A 17,931-nucleotide genomic window follows, 5' to 3' on the forward strand; every position below is an offset into this window, starting at 1 on the left:
CCTTAGTTCTAGATTGACAAATTCAAGTGTCAAACGGTTATTTTGGGGTACATGTTACAATTAATTCCATGTGTAACACACATCTGACAATTATATAGGTCAATTTGACATATGTCCAAAATGGTAACCTTTTCCCTAAAAAAAAGTGCACTATTTTTCACCATTCAAGACATACCCTATTGAATGCCAACATTCACCTTTCTTCATACTGATTGCAATTCATGTCATGTACTTAATCTTAACACGAGAAGTCCAGACCCTGTTCATGTCCTTTAGAAAATAACCAGGGTTTGAATTAGGGGGAGGGGGGATAGGCCAGATTGAACACCCTCACCATTCATACACCCCCAGGAGGCGATGTATAATTTGAACCCTGGTTCTGATGACAGGTGAATAAAGTTATAATAACAGGTGAACAACATAGTGGGGAAAGATTCCCAGTCAATATGGTTCAGAGAACAGGCCTTATTCAAGTCAATGACGTCATAATGGGTGGACTATTTCTATGGTTCAGAGAGGTTTGGAAACAAACACAGGAAGTGATGTAACAAAACAAAGAAACAAAAAAGTGTCACTGTCGGCGCGTTATCAACTACACTGTGCCACTAAAACAAGCGATGAAATCGACTGGTCAATGGCAAAATTGCCATGAAGACAATATTAATTTGTGCATAGTGATTGGTTGACTGATTAGCTATCTCGCTCGCTCTGGAAACAAGTGTTGCTACTTTATCCTGGCAGGCTATGCTTCAGTCCCAAATGGCACCCTATACCCTACCTAGTGAAATAGACCTGGATAAAACTAGTGAACTATATAAGGATGCAATTTGGGACGCATAATATGTTGTCAAACTTTGGCTGGTCCAGGATCAGTTTGACCATTTCCCTAAAAGATTCCTACGAGCTTTACAAGTAGGCCATCATTGTAAATAAGAATTTGCTCTTTACTGACTTGCCTCGTTAAATAATGAAAAAGATGTCAACAGGTTAGCTGTGTAGGTAAGGAGAGTAGGATGCATCATCATGAGGTTATCAGCCAGTCTGAGGACTTACTGAGGTAACCGACCACAAGAGACTAACACAGGAGAGACCAAACAAAACCATGTGCCTCTCTAACACAAACACACTCTCAAAAGACCTTCTACGCAGCAGTCCTGGAGGAAGTGGCAGCTTAGAGGGAACATGGCTCTTGAACATTTAAAATGAGAAAGTATGTAGAGATTATATTGGACCTAAAAGTTAAATAACTTCCCTTTTTCTGGCCCACAAATTGCTTTTGACGAACAAATCGGTCCGGGAAAAAAATCTGTGCGGCCATCCTCGGAATTTAGAAAATCCCGATGCAGCCTTTGAGCCAAAATGATTGTCCATCTTTCTATAGGACATAAAGCAGGGCCTGGAGTATTTCCTGGAGTATTTCCTGGTCATGACTTGAACCAGGAAGAACTCCAGGCGATAGCTTTTGTAACGGAGCAGGGTGAAGATGCCCCTATATGCTGATTTTGGGTCAGTTTTGCATTTTTTCCCCACTAATAGTTCAAATTAAGAGGAATCAAAAACTGATCCAAGAACTGTAACTAAGGGAATCTTCCCCCCGGAGGTTCTGTAACACAAAACATAATACCTGTTACCTAACCACCTGATAGAGGAATTCTACATTTCTATGTTTTGTAGCCAAAACCAAATTCACACTATCTATTTCATAATAAGTTGTAAGTTTATCATTTTTGCATGAAATAGATTGAGACCAGTCTTAAAAGTCAGGTAACAGCATTTAATTCAAGAGAGTACTGGTACATACACATTTTTCCACAGGTTATAAACTGAAAATGACGTCAGCGTTTTCTCACACTCTCTCCGATCCACACAATAGCGCAGTGTCTTCAGTTCAGGAGATTGTGTCCTACTCCCCTCATAAAGCAAACATTCCAATCTGTATTAAAGACTTTTTCTCCTCCACTAATGGAACATCAAAGAAGATTCTTATCTGTCTGAAAAGATATATGCCCTCCTTTCTCCCTTAAACCCGCAAGGTACAGACAATTAATTTGTTTTACCTACATTTTCGGTCCTAGTTTAACCAAAAATCCATACATTTCATACCATAACATAATAGTATTAAAACTTAATGGTTCTAATAATAATGTATACATAATTAATCAGTTCAACTATAATTTCTTCCAACACCACCTTGCTTAGCCAATAGCCATCAGTCCATAATAACTGGTGCGTGGTGCCTCTAGATGTGGTTCAGAACAGAGGTGTTTGTGGTTGATATGTAAATGAATGATTGTCTGGTGTCCCTGTATCTCTTCAGTGATTGTCTGGTGTCCCTGTATCTCTTCATTGATTGTCTGGTGTCCCTGTATCTCTTTAGCTCTTCCCCATCATCTTTAACAGCAGCTGTATAAGGAGGAAGTAGACACATAAAGACAAAGGTCACAAAGGTCAAGTTAATCTTAACCTTTGAGACAGACAAACTGATACTCATGATGAGTAATGATCATTAGCTCAAGGAGAGTGCCTCACAAAAAGCACACCACACTAAGGTCTGGAGGAAATAACCCTGTCTCGCTAATACATTTTTTATTTTCTTCAAAGGTTGACTGTGACTTGGAAAGAGATAGGGAGGGAGGGAGGAGATGGGGAGGGACGAGCAAGAGAAGGAGAAGAAAAAGGAAGGGATAGATAAGGAGGAAGAGGGAGAAAGAGGTAGGGATGGGGTACCTACCTGAGTGAGGTGGTAGTCTCCGTCGACTAGCTGCTCGATGATGTTGAAGTGATCTGTGTTTGGAACGTCCTCCAATGTTACCTTCAGTCCTTCTGTTGACTCCAGAGTCTGCAAGAGGGAAGGAGGAGAGGAGGGAGAGAGGAAGGGAAGAGAGGGAGAGAGGAAGGGAAGAGAGGGAGAGAGGAAGGGAAGAGAGGGAGAGAGGAAGGGAAGAGAGGGATGAGAGGAAGGGAAGAGAGGGAGAGAGGAAGGGACAGAAAGTTAGTAATTTTCTAGGCCCTAAAACTCTTCCAAAAATATAAGTGTGCAGCTGTGTTATAAAGGTGAATTGTTTTGTCACTTTCTGAAATCATGCTACAAGAACAATCTAGATGTATTCTAATGTGTCCCAGACAATGTCTGTTTTTCCATCCATGGAACTCAGACACATTCTATTCATCAGCTCTGATTCTGTGTTCTACTTCTATGTGTTCAGTCTGTACTGACTTTGTAGTAGTCCTCCGACTGCTTCCGGAACTCTGGCGAGTCTTTCTGCGCCACGGCAACCACGATGTCACAGTTGGAGGAGGAGAGTTTGAGCTGGGGAACCAGCTGACTAGGACTGTTCCTCAGAGCCACCTCTCTGTGAAGAGACAGAGAGTGAGACAGAGAGAAAGAGGGGGAAAAAGAGGCAGAGAGAGAGGAGCTTCTGGTGATGGCTCTGACTGGCACTGACTGCTACTGGACACCCACAGAGCAAACACACAGACTACATCTCTCTCTCTCTCTCTAAATATAGGATTCATTTCATCTTCTTCACTCTCTCACATACACAATGCCAAACACACAGACTACATCTCTCTCTCTAAATATAGGATTCATTTCATCTTCTTCACTCTCTCACATACACAATGCCAAACACACACAAATAAATCGGCCATTGATAAACACCATACTCATTGACCTTATATGACCATTAGTAGATAAGGTAGAGCAGTGGTTCCCAAACGTTTAAAAGTCCTGTACCCCTTCAAACATTCAACCTCCAGCTGTACCCCCTCAAGCACCAGGGTCAGCACACTCTCAAATATTTTTTGCCATCATTGTAAGCCTCCACACACACACTATACGATACATTTATTAAACATAAGAGTGAGTTTGTCACAACCTGGCTCGTGGGAAGTGACAAAGAGCTCTTACAGGACCAGGGCACAAATAATTATAATTAATAATTTTGCTCTTTATTAAACCATTTTACATATAAAACCTTATTTGTTCATCAAAAATGGTGAATAACTCACCACAGGTTAATGAGAAGGGTGAGCTTGAAAGGATGCACATATCTCTGCAACGTTGGGTTGTATTGGAGAGAGTCTCAGTCTTAAATCATTTCCCACAGTCTGTGCCTGTATGTAGTTTTCATGGGGGCAAAGGGCATCAGTGTCTTTACAACACAATTTGCCAAGGCAAGAAACTACGCGCAGCCCAATCCAGAAATCTGGCAGAGTCTTTTGATTAAATTCAATTTTCACAATTTTGTTGCTATTTCAATGAGGCTCTCTTGTTCAGATATCGGTAAGTGGACTGGAGGCAGATCATGAAAGGGATGACGAATCCAGTTGTTTGTGTCGTCCGTTTCGGGAAAGTGCCTGCGTAATTGTGCACCCAGCTCACTCAGGTGCTTCGCTATATCACATGACATTGTCCATAAGCTTGAGTTCATTTACACACACAAAAATCACACAATGATGGAAAGACCTGTGTGTTGTCCTTGTTAATGCAGACAGAGAAGAGCTCCATCTTCTTATCATAGCCTCAATTTTGTCCCACACATTGAATATAGTTGCAGAGCGTCACTGTAATCCTAGATTCAGATCATTCAGGCGAGACAAAACATCATCCAGATAGGCCAGTCGTGTGAGAAACTCGTCATCATGCCAGCGGTCAGACAAGTGAAAATTATGGTCAAAACTTTAAGCTCGTCTGTCAATTTAAAAAAAAACATGTCAATACATTGCCTCTTGATAAGCAGCGCACTTCTTCTGTATGTTGTTCTTCTGTATGTTGCATTATGCCCATATCATTGCATAATGCAGAAAATACACAAGAGTTCAGGGGCCTTGCATTAACAAAGGTAACCATTTTCACTGTAGTGTTATAAACATCTTTCAAGCTGTCAGGCATTCCTTTGGCAGCAAGAGCCTCTGGGTGGATGCTGCAGTGGACCCAAGAGCCTCTGGGTGGATGCTGCAGTGGACCCAAGAGCCTCTGGGTGGATGCTGCAGTGGACCCAAGAGCCTCTGGGTGGATGCTGCAGTGGACCCAAGAGCCTCTGGGTGGATGCTGCAGTGGACCCAAGAGCCTCTGGGTGGATGCTGCAGTGGACCCAAGAGCCTCTGGGTGGATGCTGCAGTGGACCCAAGAGCCTCTGGGTGGATGCAGCAGTGGACCCAAGAGCCTCTGGGTGGATGCTGCAGTGGACCCAAGAGCCTCTCGGTGGATGCTGCAGTGGACCCAAGAGCCTCTGTGGATGCTGCAGTGGACCCAAGAGCCATCTCGGTGGATGCTGCAGTGGACCACAAAGCCTTTGATGTGGATGCTGGACAAAAATATCCTCAAGAGCCTCTGGGTGGATGGTTTGCAAAGTATGTCCCAAGAGCCTCTGGGTGGATGCTGGACAGTGGACCCAGAGCCTCTGGGTGGATGCTGCAGTGGACCCAGAGCCTCTGGGTGGATGCTGCAGTGGACCCAAGAGCCTCTGGGTGGATGCTGCAGTGGACCCAAGAGCCTCTGGGTGGATGCTGCAGTGGACCCAAGAGCCTATCCGCGGCGCATGAAGAATCAAGTCCTCCACGATAGTATGGGGCTTGCCTGTCCTGGCCACTCGGTAGCTCACCATATAAGACTCTTCTAGCACCTTCTTATTAATGGTATCTGTTGCTTTTATACATGTCTTACTACTCAAAAGTCGTCTTTATTCTCGCTCAAAAAACTCCTGTGGCTTATTTTTCAAATTGTCATGTTTCGTTTCTAAATGTCTGCACAAGAGTGAAGGTTTCCTTTGAGAGAGTAACAGTTAATGTGATTGGATGTTAATTATTTGACTAGGCTACCTGTATTTGACATTGTGTTGTTATTTCGCTGAACACTGGATGGTTTCATTTTACTTTTTGGTAGTGAAACGAGGCTACTCTGGCGAGAGAAAAATAACTCACCCAAATGTACAGCCCCATGGAAAACATTAATGTACTGTTTGAAAATGTGAGAAAAAAATACATTAAATTACATATTTTTTATTTATTTGGTGTACCCCCGACAGCATTGCGCGTACCCCAGTTTGGGAATACCTGAGGTAGAGCATTCAGTGGTGCATCTTCAGGGTAGGATGGGTGTGGGGGTGTGTGGTACGTACTCTGTCATCTTCAGAGGCTCGTTGACATAGGTGGACAGGATGGGCAGGAGGTCATATATACCACTGACCAGGAACGCACCTGAGAGAGAGAGACAATGTTTGGGTAAGGAGATAGGAGGGAGAGACAATGCTTGGGTAAGGAGATAGGAGGGAGAGACAATGTTTGGGTAAGGAGATAGGAGGGAGAGACAATGTTTGGGTAAGGAGATAGGAGGGAGAGACCATGCTTGGGTAAGGAGATAGGAGGGAGAGACAATGTTTGGGTAAGGAGATAGGAGGGAGAGACCATGCTTGGGTAAGGAGATAGGAGGGAGAGACAATGTTTGGGTAAGGAGATAGGAGGGAGAGACAATGCTTGGGTAAGGAGATAGGAGGGAGAGACAATGTTTGGGTAAGGAGATAGGAGGGAGAGACAATATTTGGGTAAGGAGATAGGAGGGAGAGACAATGCTTGGGTAAGGAGATAGGAGGGAGAGACAATGTTTGGGTAAGGAGATAGGAGGGAGAGACAATGCTTGGGTAAGGAGATAGGAGGGAGAGACAATGTTTGGGTAAGGAGATAGGAGGGAGAGACAATATTTGGGTAAGGAGATAGGAGGGAGAGACAATGCTTGGGTAAGGAGATAGGAGGGAGAGACAATGTTTGGGTAAGGAGATAGGAGACAATGCTTGGGTAAGGAGATAGGAGGGAGAGACAATGTTTGGGTAAGGAGATAGGAGGGAGAGACAATGTTTGGGTAAGGAGATAGGAGGGAGAGACAATGCTTGGGTAAGGAGATAGGAGGGAGAGACAATGTTTGGGTAAGGAGATAGGAGGGAGAGACAATGCTTGGGTAAGGAGATAGGAGGGAGAGACAATGTATGGGTAAGGAGATAGGAGGGAGAGACAATGTTTGGGTAAGGAGATAGGAGGGAGAGACAATGCTTGGGTAAGGAGATAGGAGGGAGAGACAATGTTTGGGTAAGGAGATAGGAGGGAGAGACAATGTTTGGGTAAGGAGATAGGAGGGAGAGACAATGCTTGGGTAAGGAGATAGGAGGGAGAGACAATGTTTGGGTAAGGAGATAGGAGGGAGAGACAATGTATGGGTAAGGAGATAGGAGGGAGAGACAATGTATGGGTAAGGAGATAGGAGGGAGAGACAATGTTTGGGTAAGGAGATAGGAGGGAGAGACAATGTTTGGGTAAGGAGATAGGAGGGAGAGACAATGTATGGGTAAGGAGATAGGAGGGAGAGACAATGTTTGGGTAAGGAGATAGGAGGGAGAGACAATGCTTGGGTAAGGAGATAGGAGGGAGAGACAATGTTTGGGTAAGGAGATAGGAGGGAGAGACAATGTTTGGGTAAGGAGATAGGAGGGAGAGACAATGCTTGGGTAAGGAGATAGGAGGGAGAGACAATGTTTGGGTAAGGAGATAGGAGGGAGAGACAATGTTGGGTAAGGAGATAGGAGGGAGAGACAATGTTTGGGTAAGGAGATTTGGAGGGAGAGACAATGTTTGGGTAAGGAGATAGGAGGGAGAGACAATGTTTGGGTAAGGAGATAGGAGGGAGAGACAATGTTTGGGTAAGGAGATAGGAGGGACAATGTTTGGGTAAGGAGATAGGAGGGAGATGTTTGGGTAAGGAGATAGGAGGGAGAGACAATGTTTGGGTAAGGAGATAGGAGGGAGAGACAATGTATGGGTAAGGAGATAGGAGGGAGAGACAATGTTTGGGTAAGGAGATAGGAGGGAGAGACAATGTATGGGTAAGGAGATAGGAGGGAGAGACAATGTTTGGGTAAGGAGATAGGAGGGAGAGACAATGTTTGGGTAAGGAGATAGGAGGGAGAGACAATGTTTGGGTAAGGAGATAGGAGGGAGAGACAATGTATTTGGGTAAGGAGATAGGAGGGAGAGACAATGCTTGGGTAAGGAGATAGGAGGAGAGAGACAATGTTTGGGTAAGGAGATAGGAGGGAGAGACAATGTTTGGGTAAGGAGATAGGAGGGAGAGACAATGTTTGGGTAAGGAGATAGGAGGGAGAGACAATGTTTGGGTAAGGAGATAGGAGGGAGAGAAGATTGTCAATTATTCAAAATAAAAAAGCAGGTCTTTCTGTGATTATGGAGAAAGATTACTGAGCTCATGTCTCTGCTGACAACCCGCTATCTACTGACCTCTAACCTCTCACCTTTGATCTGAGGGGTCACACTGTACTGAGACCAGTCTGTAGAGAGGATCATAGCAGCCAGGTGGGCCCCCGCAGAGTGGCCACACAGGTACAGACCACTAGAGAGAGAGAGTGAGAAACACAGAGAGAGAGAGAGGATTGCCAGTCAGAAACCAACCCCTAACCTAGACATTCATATCATCAAATCATTAGATATTTGTTACCATCTCCTTTAGTCAGATAGTAAAGATTATATTCAGCCACTCTTGGAGGGCAATGGAAGTTGATAAAAAAATGTGCTTCTATATCATTAAGACTGCCTTTAGTAAGTACAGATCTGAGATTGAGACTGATGAAGAGGGCGCACCTAATGTGTGAATACTGTTGAATGACGGACACCACACTCCTCCGCACCTGAGACACCATCAAATCCATGTTCCCTGGATGGGAAACAGGGGGAAGAGGAGGAAAGTAAGAAAAAATAGGAACAAACAAGGGACAGGTGGAGTGCACAATTTTAGACCAGGGCCCAATTTTAGCCCAACAGGCTGCTGTGCTCTGAAGACCCCAGCTGCAGTCTACAGAAGTAGTGCGCTATAGATGAACAGGGAGACATTTGGGACGCATTCATAATGTCTCCTATGTTGCTATGACATCACAAACCAGGGACACATCAACGGTACCTTTGGGAGCGATGTCGTAACCCACGGCGACCACCACGATGCCCTTATGGACCAATGGGACAGCCATAAACCCGGACTCCTCCTTACTAGGAAGAAGAAACATATAGGCCTTTTCTCAAATGGATTTGCTCAACTCCTGCGTCCTCTCTCCTCACCTGCATCCTCTCTCCTGCATCCTCGTGGAGAAAAATGCGCTTGTATGAAATTAGACTCCTCTCCACACACGCGGCATCAGGTAAATGACGTTTACACGGGTGAAAATCTCTGAATATATGTGTAAAGTGACAAAACACATTTAGCAAAACATTCTATATATAAATGGATATGCATTCTCTTTTTCAGATGTTTTATCTTCTGTTCTCTACCTGCTGTTCTCTACCTGCTGTTCTCTACCTGCTGTTCTCTACCTGCTGTTCTCTACCTGCTGTTCACTACCTGCTGTTCTCTACCTGCTGTTCTCTACCTGCTGTTCTCTACCTGCTGTTCTCTACCTGCTGTTCTCTACCTGCTGTTCTCTACCTGCTGTTCTCTACCTGCTGTTCTCTACCTGCTGTTCTCTACCTGCTGTTCACTACCTGCTGTTCACTACCTGCTGTTCACTACCTGCTGTTCTCTACCTGCTGTTCACTACCTGCTGTTCTCTACCTGCTGTTCTCTACCTGCTGTTCTCTGCTGTTCTCTACCTGCTGTTCTCTACCTGCTGTTCTCTACCTGCTGTTCTCTACCTGCTGTTCTCTACCTGCTGTTCTCTACCTGCTGTTCTCTACCTGCTGTTCTCTACCTGCTGTTCTCTACCTGCTGTTCTCTACCTGCTGTTCTCTACCTGCTGTTCTCTACCTGCTGTTCTCTACCTGCTGTTCTCTACCTGCTGTTCTCTACCTGCTGTTCTCTACCTGCTGTTCTCTACCTGCTGTTCTCTACCTGCTGTTCTCTACCTGCTGTTCTCTACCTGCTGTTCTCTACCTGCTGTTCTCTACCTGCTGTTCTCTACCTGCTGTTCTCTACCTGCTGTTCTCTACCTGCTGTTCTCTACCTGCTGTTCTCTACCTGCTGTTCTCTACCTGCTGTTCTCTACCTGCTGTTCTCTACCTGCTGTTCTCTATCTGCTGTTCTCTACCTGCTGTTCTCTACCTGCTGTTCTCTACCTGCTGTTCTCTACCTGCTGTTCTCTACCTGCTGTTCTCTACCTGCTGTTCTCTACCTGCTGTTCTCTACCTGCTGTTCACTACCTGCTGTTCTCTACCTGCTGTTCTCTACCTGCTGTTCTCTACCTGCTGTTCTCTACCTGCTGTTCTCTACCTGCTGTTCTCTACCTGCTGTTCTCTACCTGCTGTTCTCTACCTGCTGTTCTCTACCTGCTGTTCTCTACCTGCTGTTCTTTACCTGCTGTTCTCTACCTGCTGTTCTCTTTATTGTTTTGAAACTTCTGTATATGTAATGTTTACTGTTAATTTGTATTGTTTTTCACTTTATATATTCACTTTATATGCTGTTCTCTACCTGCTTTCTGTTAACCATGTTTCTCACCTAAAGCTGTTCTCTAATTGCTGTTCTAGATATATGATTCTCTAAATAGCTGTTCAGACAGACCTGCTGTTCTCTACCTGCTGTTCTCAGACAGACAGACTGTTCAGACTACAGATAGACAGTTCTCTAGACTGCTGTTCTCTACCTGCTGTTCTCTACCTAGATAGATAGATAGATAGATACCTGCTGTTCTCTATCTGCTGTTCTCTACCTGCTGTTCTCTACCTGCTGTTCATCTACCTGCTGTTCAAAACCTGCTGTTCTCTACCTGCTGTTCTCTACCTGCTGTTCTCTACCTGCTATTCTCTAACAAAAAACTGTTCTTTACCTGCTGTTCAACACAATAACCTGTTGTTCTCTACCTGCTGTTCTCTTTACCTGCTGTTCTCTACCTGCTGTTCTCTACCTGCTGTTCTCTACCTGCTGTTCTCTACCTGCTGTTCTCTACCTGCTGTTCTTTACCTGCTGTTCACCCACCTGCTGTTCCCTACCTGCTTGTTCACTTTATTTTTAAATCACTGTGAATGATCTAATGTTCCCTACCTGTTAATGTTTTATTGTTTTTTGACTTTGTTATATATTCACTTTACTATATTATCTACCTTTTCACTTGCTTTGGCAATTTTTGTCATGACTTTCCCATGCCAATAAAAATACATTTTAATTGAATTGAGTTTCCTGGTTAAATAAATACAAATAGATAAATACATACTGATAGATAGATAGATAGATAGATAGATAGATAGATAGATAGATAGATAGATAGATAGATAGATAGATAGATAGATAGATAATAGACAGGTACCTGAGGAACTGCCAGTAGCCTCCATGGAGGTAGATGACCAGTGGAACATCTATAAGAAGAAAGAAAACATGGTTATGGGCAATTCCACAGTAACAGAATGATGTGGACACTCAGATTGCTTTACTTTAAAATATATGTCAAACAAAAAACAAAGTTAAACAGCCCCGTACAACACAATAACTACTTTTAACCATTTCCACTGAAAATTTACAAAAAAAAATAGAATTTACTTGAAGAACAGTGCATATGCTAAGTTTGGTAACAGAATGACGATTTGTTCCATTTTCTCCATCCTTCCACACACCTTGACCCCCTCCCCCGCAAACACCCACCTAGAAGATCCCTGGCCAGAACTTGTCCCGATTGGTATTTTTAAATCACTGATGAATGATCTTGAGACTGATTCCCTGACCTGTCAATGTTTTTAATTTGCTGTTTTTGATTTTGTTATACTCTTGTGAATTCTATGGTTTTTACTAGATTACTTGTAGTTTTTCATGTTGTTTGTCTGTAATTTTTGTCATGACTTGGTGCTGCCTATCTTGGCCAGGACGCTCTTGAAAAATACATTTTAAATCTCAATGAGTCCTTCCTGGTTAAATAAAACAAATAAAAAATACACTACTGAACTACAGTATTACACCACAGTACACTACAGTACTACACTACAGTACTACACTATTACACTACAGTACAACACTATATTACTCCACTACAGTACAACACCACAGTACACTACAGTACTACACTACAGTACTACACTATTACACTACAGTACAACACTATATTACTCCACTACAGTACAACACCACAGTACACTAAATAACTACAGTTTTACACTTTTCAGTACAACACTACATTACTCCACTACAGTACAAATGACAGTACACTACAGGACTGGGATCACTACGGATATGCCCGAGGGCTACACTACAGTACAATGCACTACATTGTGGACTGCCACTACAGTACAATGCCACAGTACTGTGGTGATGCACTACATTACTGTCAGTGGAGATGCCTGAGGGCTGTCTGTGGAGAATACACCACTGTCTGTGGAGATGCCCGAGGGCTGTCTGTGGAGCGCTATTACACTACATTACTCCACTACAGTACAACACCACAGTACACTACAGTACTGCACTACGGTACTGTCTGTTACACTACAGTACAACTGTGGACATTACTCCACTACAGTACAGATGCCTGAGGGCAACACTACATTACTGCAGTACTGTCACCACAGTACTGTGGAGATGCCACTACATTACTCCACTACAGTACAACACCACAGTACAACACTACATTACAGTACTACACAACAGTGTACCCCCTTTGGTCTCAACAACATACTGTAGCTGCAGTACACCAGTGTTAGATCAGGAGATTGAATCTGGAGAGTTTTGGTTTATGCTTCCTTTTAATGCTATTTTGATGTAATATCTTAAATAATCAGTGACAGAAAATAACTCAGTTTTCATGTTTTCAGTGAAACCCTTCTTTTATTTAATTTCACCACGAGATGAAGAATGAAGGTGTGTGTCTCAGGAGCTGGGATCAGAGGGATGATGCCCGAGGGCTGTCTGTGGAGATGGGGGGGCTGTCTGTGGAGATGGGGGGGCTGTCTGTGGAGATGCCTGAGGGCTGTCTGTGGAGATGCCTGAGGGCTGTCTGTGGAGATGCCTGAGGGCTGTCTGTGGAGATGCCTGAGGGCTGTCTGTGGAGATGCCTGAGGGCTGTCTGTGGAGATGCTGTCTGGGAGATGCCGGGGCTGTCTGTGGAGATGCCTGTCTGTGGTGATGGGGGCTGTCTGTGGAGATGGAGGCTGTCTGTGGTGATGTCTGAGGGCTGTCTGTGGTGATGTCTGAGGGCTGTCTGTGGTGATGGGGGGGGGCTGTCTGTGGTGATGGGGGGCTGTCTGTGGTGATGCCGAGGGCTGTCTGTGGTGATGGGGGGGCTGTCTGTGGAGATGCCTGAGGGCTGTCTGTGGAGATGCCTGAGGGCTGTCTGTGGAGATGGGGGGGGGCTGTCTGTGGTGATGCCTGAGGGCTGTCTGTGGTGATGGGGGGGGGGCTGTCTGTGGTGATGGGGGGGCTGTCTGTGGTGATGCCGAGGGCTGTCTGTGGTGTGGGGGGGCTGTCTGTGGAGATGCCGAGGGCTGTCTGTGGTGATGGGGGGGGGCTGTCTGTGGAGATGGGGGGGGGGCTGTCTGTGGTGATGGGGGGGGGCTGAGGGGGGCTGAGGAGTATTTATGTCTGTAATAAAGCTCTATTGTGGAGGAAAACTCATGCTGATTTCCAGGCCCACCCATGGTTGTGTAACAGATGTGAAACGGCTAGCTAGTTAGCGGTGGTGCGCGCTAAATAGCGTTTCAATCGGTGACGCCACTTCGTCTGAGACCTTGAAGTAGTGGTTCCCCTTGCTCTGCAAGGGCCGCAGCTTTTGTGGAGCGATGGGTAACGATGCTTTGTGGGTGACTGTTGTTGATGTGTGCAGAGGGTTGGTTCGCGCCCTGGTATGGGCGAGGGACGGTCTAAAGTTATACAGTTACATTGATGCTGTTGACCTGGTTCACGCCCGGGGCGAGGGGACGGTCTAAAGTTATACTGTTACATTGATGCTGTTGACCTGGTTCACGCGAGGGGCGAGGGGACGGTCTAAAGTTATACTGTTACATTGATGCTGTTGACCTGGTTCACGCGAGGGGACGGTCTAAAGTTATACTGTTACATTGATGCTGTTGACCTGGTTCACGCCCGGGGCGAGGGGACGGTCTAAAGTTATACAGTTACATTGATGCTGTTGACCTGGTTCACGCCCGGGGCGAAGGGACGGTCTAAAGTTATACTGTTACATTGATGCTGTTGACCTGGTTCACGCCCGGGGCGAAGGGACGGTCTAAAGTTATACTGTTACATTGATGCTGTTGACCTGGTTCACGCCCGGGGCGAGGGGACGGTCTAAAGTTATACTGTTACATTGATGCTGTTGACCTGGTTCACGCCCGGGGACGGTCTAAAGTTATACAGTTACATTGATGCTGTTGACCTGGTTCACGCCCGGGGCGAGGGGACGGTCTAAAGTTATACTGTTACATTGATGCTGTTGACCTGGTTCACGCCCGGGGCGAGGGGACGGTCTAAAGTTATACTGTTACATTGATGCTGTTGACCTGGTTCACGCCCGGGGCGAGGGGACGGTCTAAAGTTATACTGTTACATTGATGCTGTTGACCTGGTTCACGCCCGGGGCGAGGGAACGGTCTAAAGTTATACTGTTACATTGATGCTGTTGACCTGGTTCACGCCCGGGGCGAGGGGACGGTCTAAAGTTATACTGTTACATTGATGCTGTTGACCTGGTTCACGCCCGGGGCGAGGGACGGTCTGAAGTTATACAGTTACATTGATGCTGTTGACCTGGTTCACACCCGGGGCGAGGGAACGGTCTAAAGTTATACTGTTACATTGATGCTGTTGACCTGGTTCACGCCCGGGGCGAGGGAACGGTCTAAAGTTATACTGTTACATTGATGCTGTTGACCTGGTTCACGCCCGGGGCGAGGGGACGGTCTAAAGTTATACTGTTACATTGATGCTGTTGACCTGGTTCACGCCCGGGGCGAAGGGACGGTCTAAAGTTATACTGTTACATTGATGCTGTTGACCTGGTTCACGCCCGGGGCGAGTGGTAGGTCTAAAGTTATACTGTTACATTGATGCTGTTGACCTGGTTCACGCCCGGGGCGAGGGAACGGTCTAAAGTTATACTGTTACATTGATGCTGTTGACCTGGTTCACGCCCGGGGCGAGGGGACGGTCTAAAGTTATACTGTTACATTGATGCTGTTGACCTGGTTCACGCCCGGGGCGAGGGAACGGTCTGAAGTTATACAGTTACATTGATGCTGTTGACCTGGTTCACACCCGGGGCGAGGGAACGGTCTAAAGTTATACTGTTACATTGATGCTGTTGACCTGGTTCACGCCCGGGGCGAGGGAACGGTCTAAAGTTATACTGTTACATTGATGCTGTTGACCTGGTTCACGCCCGGGGCGAGGGAACGGTCTAAAGTTATACTGTTACATTGATGCTGTTGACCTGGTTCACGCCCGGGGCGAGGGGACGGTCTGAAGTTATACAGTTACATTGATGCTGTTGACCTGGTTCACGCCCGGGGCGAGGGGACGGTCTAAAGTTATACTGTTACATTGATGCTGTTGACCTGGTTCACGCCCGGGGCGAAGGGACGGTCTAAAGTTATACTGTTACATTGATGCTGTTGACCTGGTTCACGCCCGGGGCGAGGGGACGGTCTAAAGTTATACTGTTACATTGATGCTGTTGACCTGGTTCACACCCGGGGCGAGGGGACGGTCTAAAGTTATACTGTTACATTGATGCTGTTGACCTGGTTCACGCCCGGGCGAGGGGACGGTCTAAAGTTATACTGTTACATTGATGCTGTTGACCTGGTTCACGCCCGGGGCGAGGGGACGGTCTAAAGTTATACAGTTACATTGATGCTGTTGACCTGGTTCACGCCCGGGGCGAGGGGACGGTCTAAAGTTATACTGTTACAGTTGCGACCCTGCCCAGTCATGTGAAATCCATAGATTGGGGTCAAATGAATTTATTTCAATTGACTGATTTCCTTATATTAACTCGAACTCACCAAAATCTTTGAAATTGTTGCATGTTGCGTTTATACTTGTGTCACTTGATTATCCTGTTATTCTATCGTCATCTTCCAGTTGAAGACACTATCAGAGAGGGTGTGTTGTTGACAAACAGGCGATATCACAGACACACACACCTAGAGCAGTGGTGGTGGGAACATAGACGTCTAGTTTCTCCCCCTCTCCTTCTCCATAGGGAACGTTGAGGAGGGTTTGGGCCAGACCACGGGCACGCTCCGTACCTAAACACGCACCAAAAACATGTACTTACTTGTATTTACTTTGCAAAAAATGTATTTTGACTAAACTGTAGTGTAACCTACGGATACAGAAATACTTGTTAGCCATACGGTGCACAACAACAATAGAAATCAAACCAAGGACATACAGTTGGTTACTTTCCAATCATTCATTTCATTATTCGGACTGCGGGCACCACCCATATATCACCGCTAGCCTAAAGAAGCTCCCCATAGCAATCAGTTGGCTATTGCTCTTTCCTGAACCCACACTTGTCAATAATCAACTTTATCGGCTAGTTAATCAATCATCGACTGACCTTCTTTGAGCGCCGTCACGTGGGATTTGATAACGTCGTCTGCCGACATTCTGTGCGACCATTGGCTGGGCGAAAACTGCCTCTCGAGCTCCTGTCAAAGCAACCACACACAAGTGTGTTGTGAATCGGGGCGGCCATAGGTACAAGCAGGTTGGAGTGGGAACATTAGCTCATTAAGACCAGGCAGACAGCGAGGGCGCAGTCCAACAGTGCCCCCAGTCGGTAGTCATTCGGAACTTTTGATTAATAGCAGAAGTCAACATACAGATGTTTGTTTATACTTTTGTTGTTTCAACAGGTGATGTGAGCAGTGAACTAAAGTTTTTATAATGAGAAACGGTGCTTTATTTTATAGTAATAATGGCAAACGGATAGGCAAAGATTAGAAATGAAGAGTAGGTTATGAAAAAGAGGAACTAGGCTACTTGCAGACATTATTATATATTTCTAACAGTTGTTAAAATACTTAGTTATATAAAGGTTACATTTTTTTTATTTAATTTTTTCCATTTTTTTCCCAGCAGGTTCATATGTTAATAGCATGTTGTTTTGTTATTATGCATGCCTGCTTCCTGGGGAATAGGGGCGCGCGCACTTACGAGAGACGCACATATTTGTGCTCTACAAATGTTGTGTATTTTCTTTGGGCTGCAGGAGAGAACTGTAATGCGTTAAAACAACCTGATATCCGAGGTCCACGGCTTTAGTCGCAATCAATCACACACAAAGCAGCGCTACAGCTGCACCGGTTACATATTTACAGTACAATGTCTACTACTGTGTAAACAGACACAACATCATCTTAACATCACTTACATCCTTATTCATATCCTTCCAACGTGACATTGTATGAACAGACACAAAACGTACATCATCTTAACATCACTTACATCCTTATTCATATCCTTCCAACGTGACATTGTTGCTCTGCAATGGAAAACAGCATATAGACTCCGATAGGCACAACACAGAGAACCTTTGGAATTGGACAAAAGATAAGTCGGGGAAAAACGACCATGGAGTCCAGTGGGTCAACGGGTCTGCGGGACGAGTGTCTGCGCGGTGTCCCAATGTTCTCAGGCAAAATGTTTCAGTTGGCTAATTCTACAAACAGATGTTTATTTGTTAACGACAAGAGCTAAGATTTTGTACCGACAGCCAGTGAACCACCGTAACTTGATGGCACAACAATAACAGCTTCAGGAAACAGCAGAGGGAACACCCCCCTATCCACATCGATGGATCAGTAGTGGAGAGGGTAGTGAGTTTTAAGTTCCTCCGCATATACATCACAGACAAACTGAATTGCTCCACCCACACAGACAGCATCGTGAAGAAGGCGCAGCAGCGCCTCTTCAACCTCTGGAGACTGACGAAATTCGGCTTGTCACCAAAAACA

At 45.4% G+C, this 17,931-nt stretch overlaps 1 protein-coding gene across 2 annotated transcripts; it reads right to left on the reverse strand.

Annotated features, from left to right (window-relative positions):
• Positions 1-1,760: 1,760 nt before the first annotated feature.
• afmid (arylformamidase) lies at positions 1,761-17,793 on the reverse strand. Of its 2 annotated transcripts, none has more exons than XM_064960724.1 (11): positions 17,423-17,793; positions 16,533-16,623; positions 16,111-16,215; positions 11,295-11,343; positions 8,963-9,048; positions 8,647-8,719; positions 8,301-8,398; positions 6,123-6,201; positions 3,218-3,353; positions 2,732-2,839; positions 1,761-2,403 (listed from the first exon to the last, which is right to left on the reverse strand). In XM_064960724.1, exons 1-11 carry the CDS (start codon positions 17,450-17,452, stop codon positions 2,374-2,376), a joined length of 885 nt encoding a protein of 294 aa, XP_064816796.1. In that variant the 5' UTR covers positions 17,453-17,793; the 3' UTR covers positions 1,761-2,373. The 2 variants fall into 2 exon arrangements, with proteins under 2 accessions (XP_064816796.1, XP_064816802.1); XM_064960730.1 differs by lacking the exon at positions 17,423-17,793 and adding an exon at positions 17,349-17,380.
• Positions 17,794-17,931: the final 138 nt, after the last annotated feature.

This window comes from Oncorhynchus masou, chromosome 5, assembly GCF_036934945.1.
Source record: "Oncorhynchus masou masou isolate Uvic2021 chromosome 5, UVic_Omas_1.1, whole genome shotgun sequence".
NCBI lineage: Eukaryota > Metazoa > Chordata > Actinopteri > Salmoniformes > Salmonidae > Oncorhynchus > Oncorhynchus masou.